This window comes from Syngnathoides biaculeatus, chromosome 13 (assembly GCF_019802595.1).
Source record: "Syngnathoides biaculeatus isolate LvHL_M chromosome 13, ASM1980259v1, whole genome shotgun sequence".
NCBI lineage: Eukaryota > Metazoa > Chordata > Actinopteri > Syngnathiformes > Syngnathidae > Syngnathoides > Syngnathoides biaculeatus.
In genome coordinates, this window is record NC_084652.1 from 24,009,747 (window position 1) to 24,027,984 (window position 18,238).

General features: G+C 41.0%; 1 protein-coding gene across 1 annotated transcript in view; it reads left to right on the plus strand.

Moving 5' to 3' along the window:
• cop1 (COP1 E3 ubiquitin ligase) overlaps nt 1-18,238 on the plus strand; it is a 77,461-nt gene that overhangs the window by 53,876 nt on the left and 5,347 nt on the right. Inside the window, exons 11-19 of the mRNA XM_061838211.1 lie at nt 6,546-6,681; nt 11,040-11,183; nt 11,292-11,400; nt 11,504-11,585; nt 11,774-11,890; nt 16,751-16,868; nt 17,584-17,708; nt 17,851-18,011; nt 18,157-18,201. Coding sequence (XP_061694195.1) covers nt 6,546-6,681; nt 11,040-11,183; nt 11,292-11,400; nt 11,504-11,585; nt 11,774-11,890; nt 16,751-16,868; nt 17,584-17,708; nt 17,851-18,011; nt 18,157-18,201 — 1,037 coding nt within the window. The remainder of the gene's footprint in view (nt 1-6,545; nt 6,682-11,039; nt 11,184-11,291; nt 11,401-11,503; nt 11,586-11,773; nt 11,891-16,750; nt 16,869-17,583; nt 17,709-17,850; nt 18,012-18,156; nt 18,202-18,238) is intronic.

Below are 18,238 nucleotides of genomic sequence, written 5' to 3' on the forward strand. Positions count from 1 at the left end.
AAGCTTAGGAGCAGGGTTTAAATTCTTTTACCATAGAGTAGATGGGAAGAGAATTGGAGTAGGGGTTATTTTAAAGGTAGAGCTGGCTAAGAATGTCTTAGAGGTGAAAAGAGTATTAGATCTAGTGATGAGGCTGAAAATTGAAATTGAGGGTATTGTGTATAATGTGATTAGCGACTATGCCCCACAGGTAGGATGTGACCTCGAGTTGAAAGAGAAATTCTGGAAGGAACTAGATGGAGTAGTCCTGAGCATCCCAGAGAGAGAGAGTTGTGATTGGTGCAGATTTGAATGGGCATGTTGGCGAACAGCACGCAAGTGGATTATATTTTGTGCAGATGATGTAATCTGAAGGAGGCTAATGATTGTAAGATTGTGGTGGGAGTGAGTGTAGCTCGACAGCATAGGATGCTGGTGTGTAGGATGACTCTGGTACCGGGTAGGAAAATTTGAGATGACAAACGTAGAGCAGAGAATCGGGTGGTGGAAGTTGAGGAAGGAAGAATGTCGTGTGGCCTTTCGAAAAGAGGTGAGACTCTAGATGGACAGGAAGAGCTACCAGAAGACTGGAATACTAGTGCCAAGGTACTCAGAGAGGCAGGCAGGAGAGTACTTGGTGTGTCTTCTGGTAGGAAAGGGGAGAAGGAGACTTGGTGGTGGAACCCCAAAATACCGGAAGCCATCCAAGGAAGGATGAGTGAAGAAGTGGGACATGGAGAGGACTGAGGAGAGGCAGAAGGAATACATTGAGATGCGACGTAGGGGGTAAAGGTAGAGGTGGCAAAGGCTAAACAAGAGGCATATGACGAAATATACACCAGGTTGGATACGAAAGAGGGAGAAAAGGATTTCTACAGGTTGGGCAGACAGAGGGATAGCGATGGGAAGGATGTACAGCAAGTAAAGGTGATTAAGGATAGCGATGGAAATATGTTGACTGGTGCCAGTAGTGTGCTAAGTAGATGGAAAGAAGACTTTGAGAAGTTAATGAATGAAGAAGAAGGTAGCGTTGAAGAGGCAAGCGTGAATGACCAGAAAGTGGCAATGATTGGTAAGGGGGAAGTTAGGCACTGCACAGAATAAAAAATGGAAAGACAGTTGGTCCTGATGACATACCATTGGAGGTATGGAAGCAATTTGGAGAGGTGTCTGTGGAGTTTTTGACCAATTTATTCAATAGAATTCTAGCAGGAGAGAATATGCCAGAAGAATGGCGGAAAAGTGTGCTAGTCCCCATTTTTAAGAACAAAGGCGATGTTCAGAGCTGTGGAAACTATAGAGAAATAAAGATGATGAGCCACACAATGAAGTTAATGGAAAGAGTAGTGGAGGCTAGACTCAGGACAGAAATATCTGCGAGCAACAGTATGGTTTCATGTCTAGAAAGAGTACCACAGATGCATTATTTGGCTTGAGGATCCTTGTGGAAAAGTACAGAGAAGGTCAGAAGGAGCTACATTGTGTCTTTGTAGACCGAGAGAAAGCCTTTGACAGAGTACCAAGAGAAGAACTGTGGTACTGCATGCGGAAGTCTGGTGTGGCGGAGAAATATGTTAGAATAGTACAGGACATGTGTAAGGGCAGCAGAACAGCGGTGAGGTGTGTCAGAAGAATTTAAGGTGGAGGTGGGACTGCATCAGGGATCCACGCTGAGCCACTTCCTGTTTGCGGCAGTAATGGACAGATGAGGTTAGACTGGAATCCCCTTGGACTAGATGATATTGTGATCTGCAGTGAAAGCAGAGAGCAGGCGGAGGAACAATTAGAACGATGGAGGCACGCACTAGAAAGGAGAGGAAGGAAGATTAGCCGAAGTAAAACAGAATATATGTGCGTGAATGTGAGGGGTGGAGGAGGAGTAAAGCTCCAGGGAGAAGAGATGGAGAGGGTGGATGACTTCAAATACTTGGGGTCAACAATACAGAGCAATGGAGAGTGTGGTAAAGTGAAGAAACTGTTCCTAGCAGGGTGGAACAGTTGGCGGAAGGTGTCTGCTGTTCTATGTGACAGAATAGTCTACACTAGGATGAAGGGCAAAGTTTATAAAACAGTGGTGAGGCCAGCCATGATGTACGGATTAGAGATGGTGGCACTGAAGAAACAACAGGAAGCAGAACTAGAGGTAGCAGAAATGAAGATGTTGAGGTTCTCGCTCGGAGTGAGCAGGTTGGATAGGATTAGAAATGAGTTCATTAGAGGGACAGCCAAAGTTGGATGTTTTGGAGACAAGGTTTGAGAGAGCAGACTTTGATTGTTTGGACAGGTCCAGCGGTAAGAGAAGGAGTATATTGGTAGAGGCTGTTGAGGATGGCGCTGCCAGGCAAAAGAGCGAGAGGAAGACCAAAGAAAAGGTGAATGGATGTTTTGAGGGAGGACATGAGGACAGTGCGTGTTAGAATGAAGATGCACGAGATAGGCTTAGATGGAAAAAAGATGACATGCTGTGGCGACCCCTAACGGGGCAAGCCGAAAGGAAAAGAAGAAGAAACAAGCTTTGATATCTGATGAAAATATTTATTTAAAAGTTACAGTGCCAATGATCGATACATTATTTTCAATGAGTGGCCTTCCCATTTAACTGCAGTATTCCACTTTAAAAACCGTGAAGGATACTCTTGAATGTCAAAATGCCTGACAGCCTCAGTTTTCAGCACTTGTTTATGCCTCACTGTGGATCTCCCACCAGTAGCTCAGGCATGATTTTTTTTTTTTTTCATGGTTATTTCTACCTCCCATGAAAACCTTGGACTGGAGAGCCAATTCGAGTTCATGAGCGACCTTGAGGCCTCGGTAGGCATTTTCTCCTGTGTCAGTGTCATGCTTTTGCTTTCTGTCAGTTTATTCTCTAATTCACTAAACCCCATTTGCAATAAAGACATGGAATTGTTTGGCTTCATTTTAAATGTAACCCAGAATCACTCGAGACTGTTCAGAAGTATTCATCTCCCGTTATTCCCAATCACACCCTTCCAGGTCTCCCAGCAGAATATTAGAATCCCCAGAGGGAGCGCATTCCAGCACTCCCTCTTAGGACTCAAAAAAGGGTGGGTACTCTAAACTGTTGTTTGGTGGATAGGCACAAACAGTCACAGACATGACTTTTCCGTTTATAGACGGAATTCCGTCTTTTTAAATTGCATAGACAAAAGAAAAATATTTTCTGTTTTTCTGCAATATTCTGACCATAACCTATGCCAGAATCCACACTCGTTCATTTTCTGATCTGACTTTTGCAAGTGAGGGGGAAAATGTGATGTGATGTGGCGTCTGTTGATTGGTCGAATGTGGAACAGGTAGATAATGGCCCCATTTGCAAGTGTACACAATGGCGGTGCTCGAGAGGAAAGACGTTTTGTGAGTGAAAGAAATGAATAGAAATGTCAAAAATAAGTTTCGATGGGATTTGATGGAACGAGAAATCGTCTATACCGTTGGAAAGAAGGAAGTTACCACTGTTAAGCGACTTCATTCGCAAAATCAATCGACTTGGTAAAGCATTGTGCATGTGATGTCAGGATACTATTGACTGTGTATCAAGAGGTTTCAAGGCATTGTTAGTTCACACGAACAGACAAAAACACAAGGAAGCAAGGAAAACAAACTTTTCCATAGCTGGCACATTCGGATATTAACCCAAGGCCAACAAACCTTACAAACTTCATCCCTTGTTTAGTTCCACTACTCCTGGTATTGAGAGGCAAGATCCACCAAAACAACCAACCCCAGTTGCAGACAGGTCAATAACGAGCTGACAGTTCAGAAGCAATTACTTGTGAAAATGTCTTTGTTTACTGATAACGAAACATGACATAATGGTCAAATTCATGCGTTTCAATCAATTATTAAAACAAGAAATTAAAACATTTTTGAATGGATACAATATACACGTTTTGAAAGCACGCTTGCATGCCATGATGCAAATCTGAATTCAATTTAGTTTCACTTCTAATAGTTTACTTAGTTGAATTTGTATTTGAATGTGTCATTTTTTGGAGTACAGGTATGCACCTGAATAATCATATTGTGTATTTTGAAAACAGAATAGCATTTATTTATAGATGTACTTGATATATTTCATAATACATTTATAAAACTTTTAAAAATTGATCGTTCTTTGATCATCCTTTGATGATGCTTGCAGCCCCCAGACCCCCGGCTATTTTTCAGTCTTTTTTGTTTCCATTCAGTCAAATCACGTCTGAGTCAGGAAACCCGCTTGGAGGGGAAGGGGGGATTGATCATTCATTCTAAATGATGTACCGTTCCGGTCTCAACCTTGGGACTTTGCAAACACTTTCTGCTAAAGGCGTTCAAACTTTGGAATGATAGAATATGGTGGGTTTCCTGGATGAGGGCTTCCCAGTCGACACGTTTAAAGGTAATCTTGTTGACTGTATCTTCCTCTATCTTAAACACAGGCAATTTAATCTATAAAATTTTCTGTGATACCAGAAATGAGATTCTCATATGTTTCGTTATTGAATATCCAGCATAGCTTATTTCAAAAGTTTGTTGCAATCCGAGAATTTGTCATTCTGCTGATATCGACATCATGCTTGATCACAGTGTGGTATTATCTCATCTGAGATTCTTCACTTCCTGCTGCATGAATTGCAAACTCTTCCTGAATTCGGCGAACTCCAAGAAGCAATAACTTCAAATTTCTTGTTGAACAAGCTGAGGATACTCATCTGTATCTGTCAAATCCAATAAATCCTGTTAAGTGGAAGAATCGTTTTTTTCCTCTCCAGCGACAACTCGACACGCCAGGTGGAACATTCCAAACTCAGTGACTTGTTGGTCTGACGTTGCTGCATGGATGGCCAGTGGCTCTCATACAAGTTACCGCAGCGAGCTAAGCTCACGAATGAAATGAACAAAAAAAGACAAAATGACCATCTGTCATCGAAATAGAAGTGATGTTTTTTTTCCCCTGTAGTAATCTCTCATTTTTCGCGGTTAATGGGGACGAGGATTCCCCGCGGAATGTGAAAAACTGCGAAGTAGGACTCCCCACCGCCACCACCACACACGCGTGCGCTCACACACACACACACCAGGTATTTACATGTATGTGTATCTGAGTACCAGAATGATTAAAATATTCATCCATCCATCCATTTTCCTCACGAGCGTCGCAGGGAGTGCTGGAGCCTATCCCAGCTGACAACGGACAGGAGGCAGGGTACACCCTGAATTGGTTGCTAGCCAATCGCAGGGCACATAGAGACTGCACTCACAATCACACCTAGGGGCAATTTAGAGTGTCCAATTAATGTTGCATGTTTTTGAGATGTGGGAGGAAACCAGAGTGTCCGGAGGAAACCCATGTAGGCACGGGGAGAACATGCAAACTCCACACAGGCGGGGCTGGGATTGAAACTTGGACCTCAGAACTGTGAGGTCAACGCTTTCCACCTGAGCCACCATGCTGCTGATTAAAATATGTAAAACACTGTGCTGCTGATTAAAATATGTAAACAGTATCTATAGTTTCCATATTTGAGACCAAGATTACAACAATACACACATTTACTTAAATCTTTAATTTTAAAGCCTTTGTTAATCTTTCCTGCAACAGTCGCCTGACCGTGGTCGGGAAACGCAGAGGAGATGCCTTGGTGGCGGGGAAAAATAATGGTACGAAGCACTGGTTGGCTGCTCGTAAGGCTTTGTCTCTTTTAAGCACTCAGAATCAACGTATCCTCTCTTAAACACTACTCCTCGCCCTCACTAAACTTGTAAACTGTAAACACTAGCAACTGCTCCCTCTGAGTTTCTATCCCTTCTCACTCACTGCTCCACACGCCTGTGCAGTCCCGTCTCACAGACACACACACACACACACATTCATCAATATTGCCTTCCAAGAGAGTCGAAGAGGCTTGCTTGTGTTGAAGGCAGAGGAAAGGCTTGTAGAGGCTTTAAGTTCAGATGATCCACAGCCAATCAGCTCACGGGATAAAGCCACTCGTGCTCTTATTGGTCAATGTTGCAGCAGGAACCAATCACGCGCCTTGTATCAACGTGTCTTTCTGCAATATGCGGCTCTGGCTGTATTTTTCTTTCTTTTTTTTTTTTTTTTGATGAATAAAAACATGCGACACACTGAAGCTGTAAAAAGTGAACCACGAAATAGCGAGGGAACCCTGTAGTTGGTTTTTTGAGTTAGGCAAGAGGCGTCGCCATGTTTTTCATCTTCAGAGGATCACACAATCTCTCGCGTTGTCACAGCATGCTCACATCAGCTCATATTCATACTTAGAATGAGACACATTCTAAAATGCCATCGTATCTCCAAAAGACAGACTAAAGGTGGAGCATCAGACATTTACTGTCTGATGCCCATAAAGCGCAACCATCTCGGCACCCAAAATTGCATAACTATGATGCTGTTTGTGAAATTAAATTAACGTTTGTGTTTGGTTGATGAAAATCAAATTCCAACTAAAATGCTGTATATTTTCCCAAACAAAGTACTTTCAACTCCTATTTCTCATCTTTAACGCTATTTGACGTTTGTGTCTTTTGTTTTTCTTTTACAGAGGAAGGCAGGAACCTGAATCAACTGGATGACTTTATGGAGTGTCTTTCCAAATTCACTCGCTATAATTCTGTCCGACCCCTGGCAACTCTCTCCTATGCCAGTGACCTCTATAATGGCTCCAGTATTGTCTCCAGGTGTGATGAGGGATTTTTTTTTTTGTTTTGCTGTTCAGAAATGTTCTTATGTAACTGTTAATGAACGTGAATGCAAACATTACTTGTAGCAGTTTAACCCACAAAAAAGTTGAACTATTTAATTTTTTGTCAAGTTTTCAAATATGTTGCGACTCCAAATACGTTCCTAATCACACTGTGCTGGAGCAATAGCTCCATATACAGTGCAGTGAAAAAGAATTGGCCCTCATACCAAATTCTGATATTTTAACTTAGTGTCTTGAGGACACTAAGGAATAGTTCACTGAACAATGAAAAGCCTTAATCCGATAGGTCATGTCATATGTACTGTACTTTGAAAATTTGTGGTTAATCCGATATCATTTCATCATCATGTTTGGAGATTTTTATCGGCAATTACGAATTTTCATGGGCCCTGCCATTTTGGCGAGTCACATGATCTACTTGCACGGATGTGACTTATTCTGTGCGTAAACAAAGAAATGATGGCCAATTTGTAGTGTAATCACATGCAGCACCACCACCATCTGACACATGAAATTGTCCTACTGTATCTCGAAATTTTGCCATAATTTGGGGAGAAATAATCTGAGGAAGGCTGAGTGAAATATTCTGCCCAGTAAGAAAAAGAAACATTGAAGCACCCAGTGGCTAGCGAAGTTTGGTCACCCTGAGCCGTACAACATATGTACAGGTGTATTTGCGCATTTATTTAAGACCAACACGTTTAGAGTACAATAAGTCTCTGAATTCTTTTAAATAACATTATGTTGTTGCTAACCAATGATGACAAAAGTACTTCTTACCATTAATGTGACTTCTTGTGCTTTCATATGTCATGCATACGTTGAGACTTCCATCCGTCAACCGTGAACGTAATTCAATTTGATTTGCCATCATGATGGTACGATGGTAAACAGTTCTTGCCGACAAAGGCATGTCTTTTATTCATTTGATTATCTTGTCATTCTGCGAAGTTGGCAAAATGTTGATTGGCAACGTCGAGTACGAATGCTTTGGGATAGTCCCCATCTGTGAATTTAAACACCCTCCATCTCCACAAATGCTCTCCATTCTTGTTGAAAATTTCGGTGGTACTCTTTTTATTTTTTTTTTTTTTCTCCCCTTTGAGCGACCTTTGTCAAAAGTTTCCATAATTATTGTTCCACTCAATCAGCTTTCAACTGTTCTGCGCCTGTGGTTAGTTAGCAAGTCAGACTCCGCGTCATTCCCATCTGAAAATCTATCCAAATATTCACCATTATTTACAGCCACAGGTTCAAATCTGTATGGACGTATTCCTCCGTCTTCCCAATCAACTGATGCTGCTATTTCTTCAGCAGATGAGGAAAAAGCCGAGAAATCAGTGCCGTCTGTGAATGTGTTTGCGCAGAGGAGGCGCACATGAGACGTCACTTCCTTTTTTTTTTTTTTAGGTCATGTGACTCGCCAAAATGGCGGTGCCCATGAAAATTCGTAATTGGCGATAAAAACACCATTAAATATCGGATTAACCTAAAATTTTAAAAGTACAGTACATATGACATGACCTATTGAATTAAGGCTTTTCATTGTTCAGCGAACTATTCCTTTAAGATAAAGCAAATTATATATATCAGACAGATATAACCCAAGTGAACTTAACATATTTTTTAACACATTTTGAAATGAAAACCATTTGGGTTACCTGGCTTTGTCTGAAAAAAGTAATTATGCTCCATGTAAAATCTCTAAATAATTGTCTGATCACATTTTTGAATTTTCACTCAAACACCAAAATGATTACCTCCAGACCAGTTCAATAAAAAAAATAACAAACAGAAACTGTCTCGACAAAAGATTGAAAAGCTCTGCCACAAAATGGCACCATCCAAAGACATTTCAGAACAATTGAAAAATGAAGGAGTTGACAGCTATCAGTATGGAAAGGGTTTTAAAATTCATTTGTAAAGCTACAGTGCCTTGTGAAAGTATTCAGCCCCCTTGAACGACCTTTCGGCACATTTCAGGCTTCAAACATAAAGATATAAAATATAGTAAAAATTTGTCAATAATCAACAAGTTGGACACAATCATGAAGTGGAATGAAATTTCTTGGATTTTGTTAAAAACTTAACAAAATACTGATACTCCTTCCATTTCGATATGATTGCTTGCACACTGGTACTTGAAATATTTAAAGATTGGGAAATCTTTTTGTATTCAAATCTGGTATTAAAACTCTCCACAACAGTATTTCAGACCTGCATGGTGTGTTCCTTGGTCTTCATAATGCTGTCTGCACTTTAAACAGAACCCTGGGACTATCACAGAGCAGGTGCATTTATACGGAGACTTGATTATACACAGGTCGATTCTATTTATTATCATCAGAGAGCCTCCCTGAACTTCTGGACTGAGTTTGCTGCACTGAAAATAAAGGGGCCGAATGATATTGCACGGCCCACTTTTCAGGTTTTTATTTTAAAAAAGTTTAAAATATCCAATACATTTTGTTCCACTTCACGATGGTGTTCCACTAGTTGTTGATTCTTGACAAAAAAAAAAAATATATATATATATATATATATATATATATATATATATCTTTGTTTGAAGCCTGAAATGTGGCATAGCTTGAAAAGTTCAAGGGGGCTGAATACTTTCACTAGGCACTGTATAGGATTCGAGTGAGCCATAGGAAGAGGGATTATGTTCACATGGAGAAAACCTGGAACAGCGGAAAATCTTTCTAAGCGTGGACAGCCTACAAAATTGCTCCGAGAATAGCAATGACTCATTCAAGAAGCCACATAGGAACTCTTGACAACTTGAAAAGATCTACAGGCCTTCCTTGCCTCAGTAGTGTTCATGTTGACAGTAGTCAGTGTTCATGACATACACAATAAGAAAGACAGGGCCAACATCCATGGTTGAGTTCTGAGTCGTAAAGCACAGCTTATTAAAATAAACAGAAAAGCTCATCTTCCTTTTGCAAAAAAACATTTCAATGATTCCCACAACTTTTGGGAGAATATTATAAGGAGTGACACGATGGAAGTTGAACTTTTTGAAAGGTGTGTGTTTCATTACATGTGACTTAAAGGTGGAACAGCATTTTATGGTCAATTCCGGAAGCTGTGTTTACTTTCCAGAACGAGGAACAAAGCACCAACAATGGTGACCGTGTAACAGTGCCTGCTAGATCAAATGAACCTAGATGACCAAATAATGCTTTTATAACACATTAATTGCAATTAATGACTTTAGAAGTCTTATATGCATATTAATTTCAATGGCGGCGGAGTAGGTATCTATGTGTGGCTGAGTATGTCATGACAGCATTTGACTAAAACAGACCAATCACAAGAGATTCTGCGTGCAATGAGAATTTGTGCCATGTGCGCATCAATGCATCGCATAGAGGCTACGTAGCTCAAGGCCTTGGTCGTGTGATGCAATGGGGGTGCAGGAGTATAAAGAGCCCTTATTACGTTTGCATGATAGTAAGCTCGCAATCAAGCAAACTTACCTTCAGAAGTGCAAGGCGCATGATGTGAAAAACTTGAAATAAATGTTGACTCCATGAAAGGAAAAAAAGAAACAGCAAGTGAACTTTGACAATTTTGACTTGACCACAAGTTAATATTTTATTTGTTTGATTGCTTATCTTTATAATTGAAATGCTGCATGCATTGAGCCTGAGCCGGGATGTGACAATGCAGCTCTGAAGCCTCCGAGTTCCTTTATATTGAATTGAAGAGGCACTAGTGCACGTGTCAAAGATTAGTGGATCGCAGACTCAGAATGTCACTGATCAGACAACACAGGAGTGAAATAACTTTTCCTCAACAAAAGAAAGTAATGTGACCACAGTATGTAGTTTGGGCGTGTTCTAGCACTAGTGGCCATTTGTCTTGCACATTGCACTCCACTAACAAAATTGAAGAGCCACAACAGCCAACAGCTGGGCATCGGTACAGTTAGTGGTGGTAAAGAAGCCCCAGACAAATCTAAAACAAATACATTCTAAATAACCTCTGCTTCTCATTTTGGTTTTAGGGACATTTCATTTATCCGAGTAGGAAGCCATGTAATTGTATTGTAAACTGGGAAAAAAAAAGATGAAATTAAGATTGTTTTATACAATAGTGGGAACTTATTAGTAAATGCCATTCTAAAACCCAGGATTCCATTATTACTTTTTATTAAATGTATTCTCGTTTGTTTTTCTCACAGTACGATTGTGTTTATCATATTGCCATGTTAAGCATAGGTTTAAAAAGAAGATTGGGGTAGTTTTTGTTACAACCTCCGATTGTTCTGACCTGTTGAGATATGTTGATAGCGTTCTCCCCTTAATTCACGTCTTTGTACAGCATTGAGTTTGACCGTGATTGTGACTACTTTGCCATCGCTGGTGTGACCAAGAAGATCAAGGTGTTTGAGTACGGCACTGTGATCCAAGATGCAGTGGACATTCACTATCCTGTCAATGAAATGACTTGCAACTCTAAAATCAGGTGACCCCCCCCCCCCCCCCAAAAAAAAAAAGGGATGTCATTTCATGGATCTGGTTCATACTAATGTCACTATTACAACTAATGTAATCCCAACCTTATTGATTACAGCTGTATCAGCTGGAGTAGCTATCACAAGAACCTCCTGGCCAGCAGCGACTATGAGGGTACAGTCATATTATGGGATGGATTTACCGGTCATAGGTCCAAAGTCTACCAGGTACTTACATCAAGGTGTTAGAAACACATTGCTGGCGTCAAACCTTCCTCTTGTAATTACAACGACATCACTGAATGATCCTTTTCATCCTCCTTATTTAAAGGAGCATGAGAAACGGTGCTGGAGTGTTGACTTTAATCTGATGGACCCAAAGTTGTTAGCATCTGGCTCTGATGACGCCAAAGGTAAGTGAAGAGTACATTTTTTTTTTTATTCCGCACCAGATAGAATCAATGTATGTTATCATTTTCCAGCATCGGAATCAGGATATGATTGCCTATATTTTCACTGTAAAAAAAAAACAAAAATACTTCTGCTACACCTAACTTTTAAAAATGATTGAATGCTGTCATTGTGTATTTTTGATTGCCAGTGAAGTTGTGGTCAACCAATCTGGACAACTCTGTGGCCAGCATTGAAGCTAAGGCTAATGTCTGCTGTGTTAAGTTCAGCCCAACTTCTCGGTATCATCTCGCCTTTGGCTGTGCGGGTAATATTTTCATCTTAGTTGTGTTTATACATTTATCGTCTGTACAACTGTTAACTGTGGTCCACTATAATCATTGGGTTTACAAGAAGCAATGATTTTCTTTTATTTTTTATTTATATTTGAAAGTTTGTAAATTTGTCTGTATTGGCAAATTTGGAAGTAGAAAAAAAAAAACATTTACTTTTAGTCGATCTTTATTTTTATTGTCTGAGATGTTAAACACATTTCACTCTTTTACAAAAAATGAAATGTGTGAAGACAAGTGTACGCACATTAAAAAAACAACTTCAATATGCATCCGTGCCATTTTCGAAAGCCGGATGAAAGGAGGCAAAGACCGACATGCCGCTCGAGAGCCGCACATTAGCCACCTCTGATCTAGATAAGATTCTAATCCATTATCTCATTCACTTATCCTCACAAGGGTCACAGGAGTGCTGGAGCCTATTCCAGCTGTCAACAGGGAGGAGGGTGGGGTACACCCTGAACTGGTTGCCAGCCAATCACAGAGAACATGGAGACAGACAACGGTCACACTCACAATCATAACTAGGGGCAATTTAGAGTCTCCACTTCTTGTATGTTTTTGGGATGTGTGAGGAAACCGGAGTCCCTGGAGAAAATCCACAGAGGCACAGGGAGAACATGGAAGCTCTACACAGGCAGGGTCGGGATTTAAATCCCAGTGCTCAAAACAGTGAGTGAGACTCTCTAGCGAGTCGCCCACTGTGCCGCCAAAACAACCTATCATTCAGGTAAAATGCAATAATAATTAGCCATGTTCTGTTTGGGATGATGATTTTAAATGGGGAAAATTCTTTTGAGAGTAAATAATTCGCAAAGTCGTGTGAAAAATCCAAATACTTTTAAATGGGGATGGTAGAATTATGCAATCACATTTTCAAATGGATGTCAATAATATGGTTGTTGTAATCCTCAAATTCAGTGGTTTTCCCAGGGGGCGAGAGGTATGAACCCTCACTATAAGAGCTGGCTCCTGCACAAATTGCAAATGATAAAACAATAGTAAACTCTTTGGCTTTTGTTTTTGTTTTAATTTAATTGACCTGATTTGTCTGATACGACTTGTTGTAGACAAGCTTCTTGTTCACAGTAACATCTTTGCAAATATAGTGAAGAAAACAAGTATTTAAACACCCTGCTGTATTTCAAGTTCTCCCACTTAGAAATCATGGAGGGGTCTGAAATTTTCATCGTTGGTGCATGTCGACTGTTAGATAATCTTCTTTTTCTTTCGGTTTGTCCCGTTAGGAGCCGCCACAGCGTGTCATCTTTTTCCAACTAAGCCCATCTCGTGCATCCTCTCTTACACCCACAGTCCTCATGTCCTCCCTCACAACATCCACAAACCTTTTCTTTGGGCTTCCTCTTGCTCTTTTACCAGGCAGCTCCATCCTTAGCACCCTTCAACTAACATACTCCCACTCTCGCCTCTGAACATGTCCAAAGCATCTAAGTCTGATCATATCCTCCCTCACAACATCCATCAACCTTTTCTTTGGGCTTCATCTCATTATTTTGCTTGGCAGGTCCATCCTCAGCAACCTTCTACCAACATAGTCACTCTCTCGCCTCTGAACATGTCCAAACCATCGAAGTCTGCTCTCTCTCACTTTGTCTCCAAAACATTCAACTTTGGCTGTCCCTCTAATGAGCTAATTTCTAATCCTATCCAACCTGTTCACACCAAGCGAAAAGTTCGGCATCTTCATTTCTGTTACCTCAAGTTCTGCTTCCTTTTGTTTCTTCAGGGCCACCGTTTCTAATCCGTAAATCATAACCAGCCTCTCACCACTGTTTTAAAAACTTTGCCCTTCATCCTGGCGAAAACTCTTTTGTCACTGCGAACACCAGACACCTTCCGCCAACTGTTCCACCCCGCTTGGACCTGTTTCTTCACTTCCGTACCACACTCTCCATTGCTCTGTATTGCTGAACCCAAGTCGTCCACCTTCGCTATCTCTTTTCCCTGGAACTTTACTTTTCCTCCTCCACCCCTTTCATTCATCCTCATATATTCTATTTTACTTCGGCTAATCTTCATTCCTCTCCTTTCCAATGCGTACCTCCATCTTTCTAATTGTTCGTCCGCCTGTCCCCTGCTTTCACTGCAGATCACAATATCATCTGCGAACATCATGGTCCGAGGGGAATCCAGTCTAACCTCGTCTGTCAGCCTATCCATTACTACTGCAAACAGGAAAGGGGCTCAGCGCGGAACCCTGATGCAGTCCCACCTCCACCTTAAGTTCTTCTGACACACCAATGGCACATCTCACCACTGCTATACTGCCCTCATACATGTCCTGTACTATTCCAACATATTTCTCCACCACACCAGACTTGCGCATGCAGTACCACAGTTCCTCTTTTGGTACGCTGTCATTTGCTTTCTGTAGGTCTACAAAGATACAATGTAGCTCCTTCTGACCTTCTATGTACTTTTCCACGAGCATCCTCAAGGCAAATAGTGCATCTGTGCTCCTCTTTCTAGGCATGAAACCATACTGTTGCTCGCAGATCCTTACTTCTGTCCTGAGTCTCGCCTCCACTACTCTTTCCCATAACTTTGTGTCTTATCATCTTTATTCCTCTGTAGTTTCCACAGTTCTGAACATCACCTTTGTTCTTAAAAATGGAGACTAGCACATTTTTCGTCCATTCTTCTGGCATCTTCTCTCCCACTAGTATTCTATTGAATAAGTTGGTCAAAAACTCCACAGCCACCTCACCAAATTGCTTCATTACCTCCACTGATATGTCATTGGGACCAAATGTCTCTCCATTTTTGAGAGAGATAATCTGAAAAGAAAAATCCAGAAATCACAATGTATGATTTTGTTTTTTTAACGATTTGTGTGATACAGCTGCAAATAAGTATTTCAACACTTGCCAATCAGCTAGAATTCTGACCCTCAAAGACCTGTGAGTCTGCCTTTAAAAGTCCACCTCAACTCCATATATTATCCTGAATCGGATGCACCTGTGTGAGGTCGTTAGCTGCATAAAGACACCTGTCCACCCCATGTAATCAGTAAGACTCAAACTTGCAACATGGCCAAGACCAAAGAGCTGTCCGAAGACAACAGAGACAAAATTGGACAACTCCACAAGGCTTGAAAGGGCTACGGAGAAATTGCCAAGCAGCTCGGTGAAAAAAGGTCCCTTTTAATCATTACAAAATAGAAGAAGCTCAACATGATGGTCAATCTCAATTAGAGTAGAGACCCATGCAAGATAACACCTCGTGGGGTCTCAATGATCCTTAGAAAGGTGAGTAATCAGCCCAGGACGACACGACAGGACTTGGTCAATGACCTGAAAAAAAGATGGGTGCACCGTTTCCAAGGTGACTGTTGGTAATACACTAAGACATGGTTTGAAATCATGCATGGCACGGAAGGTTCCCCTGCTTAAACCAGCACATGTCAAGGCACGTCTAAAGTTTGCCAATGACCATTTGCATGATACAGAGGAGTCATGCGTGAAGGTTTTGTGGTCAGATGAGACTAAAATTAAACTTTTTGGTCATAATTCCACTAACCGTGTTTGGAGGAACACAAATGAGTTCCATCCCAACAACAACATCCCGACTGTGAAGCATGGGAAGGGTAGCATCACGCGTTGGGGGTGTTTTTCTGCACATGGGACAGGACGACTGCACTGTATTAAGGAGAGGATGACCGCGGCCTTGTATTGTGAGATTTTGGGGAACAATCTCTGTCCCTCAGTCAGAGCATTGAAGATGGGTTGTGGCTGGGTCTTTCAACATGACAATAACCTGAAGCACACAGCCAGGAAAACCAAGCAGTGGCCCCGTAAGAAGCATATCAAGGTTCTGGCATGGCCTAGCCAATCTCCAGACCTAAACCCAATAGAAAATCTTTGGAGGGAGCTGAAACTCCGTGTTTCTGAGCAACAGCCCAGAAACCTGTCTGATCTAGAGATCTGTTTGGAGGAGTGGGCCAAAATCCCTCCTGCAGTGTGTGCAAACCTGGTGAACAACTATAGGAAACGTTTGACCTCTGTAATTGCAAACAAAGGCTACTGTACCAAATATTAACATCTCAGGTGTTTAAATTCTTATTTATATCACACAAATCGTTAAAAAAAAATCATACATTGATTTCTGGATTTTTCTTTTTAGGTTTTTAACGCGACAGAAGCTTTTCATCACCAAGATGTGCGTGTGTGTGTATGTATATATATAGAGAGAGAGAGAGAGAGAGAGAGAGAGGAGAGAGAGAGAGAGAGAGAGAGAGAGAGAGAGAGGTGCAGTTCAAATGGTAACCTATAATTAATGTTAATGTTGTACTTGTCAGTTCATGTAAAATTGAGAGGTGGGGGGCTGTGTTCGCCTTGGGCCAGCACCACTGCTTGGTATGACTGGCCAAATGGATTAGCGGGTTATGCATTGATGAAGGCAGCTACCTAGTTGCGAAAAATATTGTGAATTGCTGAACACATTAACGAGCAATACTTCAAATGTACATTGCGTAAATAAAATGCACTCTTCAATTCAGCGGCAGGCAGCAGCATAAGGTCCTGTCTTCCCGGAAACGCCACTTACCGCAGCTTTGACCGCTCCTGAGCCTAACTGCTTACCCGGTAACAGCTAGACGCCGGAATGAAGTCGTTTACGAAGCAAAGTAAAAACTAAACCGCTGCCAATGCTCACAAACAGTAGAATGTGCAGGCTCACTTTAATCAGGAAGGGGTTTTCTTTTTTAACGTAGGCAATTATGATTCGCCAATGTAGAGAATGTGGACAAGGTGGCAAACGGACAGTGAGAATCCTGACAATTTCTTGATACAATCCCCTTTTCTGTTTTCCTGCAGATCACTGTGTCCATTACTATGACCTCCGCAACACTAAGCAGCCAATCATGGTCTTCAAAGGCCATCGGAAAGCTGTTTCTTATGCTAAGTTTGTTAATGGAGAGGAGATCGTTTCTGCGTAAGTCTACTTTGTCTGTGTCTAGCTATGGGTTTTCTATGTTAGTGGTTTTAATTTTTGTCAAATTATGCTTCAGTAAAATGAACCTGCAGAAGTGAATACTCTCAATTTGTTTGAACATTCATTCTATTATCATCTGATAGGTTGAATGAAAGTTGAAATCTGCTTCTTGGGTCAAAATGTTTCCCTTTATAAAAAGTTTCAATTCAATTTTTCAATTTTTTTAAAGCCGCTTATCCTGACAAGGGTCACAGGAGTGCTGGAGCCTATCCCAGCATATTCATTAATTTTTTTTTTTTACTAACCACTCTTTGAAGATTCTTACATGGGGGGAGAGAAACTTTTAACGGAGATATCCAAGAGCCAGTGGGGATTATCTGATTAAGAACTCCAGGCCTCTGCCAAAGAACGAAGAGTTCTAATTATGTCCCTAATTATGTCATAGTTGAAATAATCAAGAGTTGGTTAATACTGTTCTACTTCAGCCCAATGTAGTCCTGTAGAAGAGTGCCACCAGGTATACTCTGATTTCTCACTGCAGCGCCACAGGCTCAATCTGGTGGGTCCTAAAAGGAGTTTAAGACCAGAAGGGAAATCCCAACTTGATAGAAAGTTCTCTGGAAATTGTTTTTGCTCTAATCATGCTGCCCAAAATCCAATATTAACATCAAAATATCCTCATAAAAAAACTTGCTCATTCACTGAATCACCTCAGGTCGACAGACAGTCAGCTGAAGCTGTGGAATGTCAACAAACCTCATTGCCTGCGCTCCTTCAAGGGTCACATCAATGAGAAGAACTTTGTTGGCCTGGCCTCTAATGGAGACTATATTGCCTGTGGTAAATGTTTTTGGTTCTTTGCTCTCATATGTAAAGAAATTGACTGTGCATAATTCCATTATTGTACTGCATTTCCCTGACTACCACAGCCAAGGAGGAACAGTGCTGCAATACAAAGCTATTTCTGGTTTTGTGTTTGCAGGCAGTGAGAACAATTCCTTGTATCTGTACTACAAAGGACTTTCCAAGACACTTTTAACCTTCAAGTTTGACACAGTAAAGAGTGTGCTTGATAAAGATAAGAAAGAAGATGACACCAATGAGTTTGTCAGTGCTGTCTGTTGGAGGGCTCTGCCTGACGGAGTGAGTTCTTTTCACTATTTTACAAACATCACTTGCTTTTATGTTGGATTATGAATGTTTACTACTGGTCTTGCTCTTATATATCACCTATTGTCCCCTTGGGGTTCTTTTGTATTTCTGTTTTTAAAATATTTTTCTCTTTCAGGAGTCAAATGTGTTGATTGCTGCGAACAGTCAAGGAACAATTAAGGTTCAAACACCTATCTTGTAGTTTACAAAATTATATT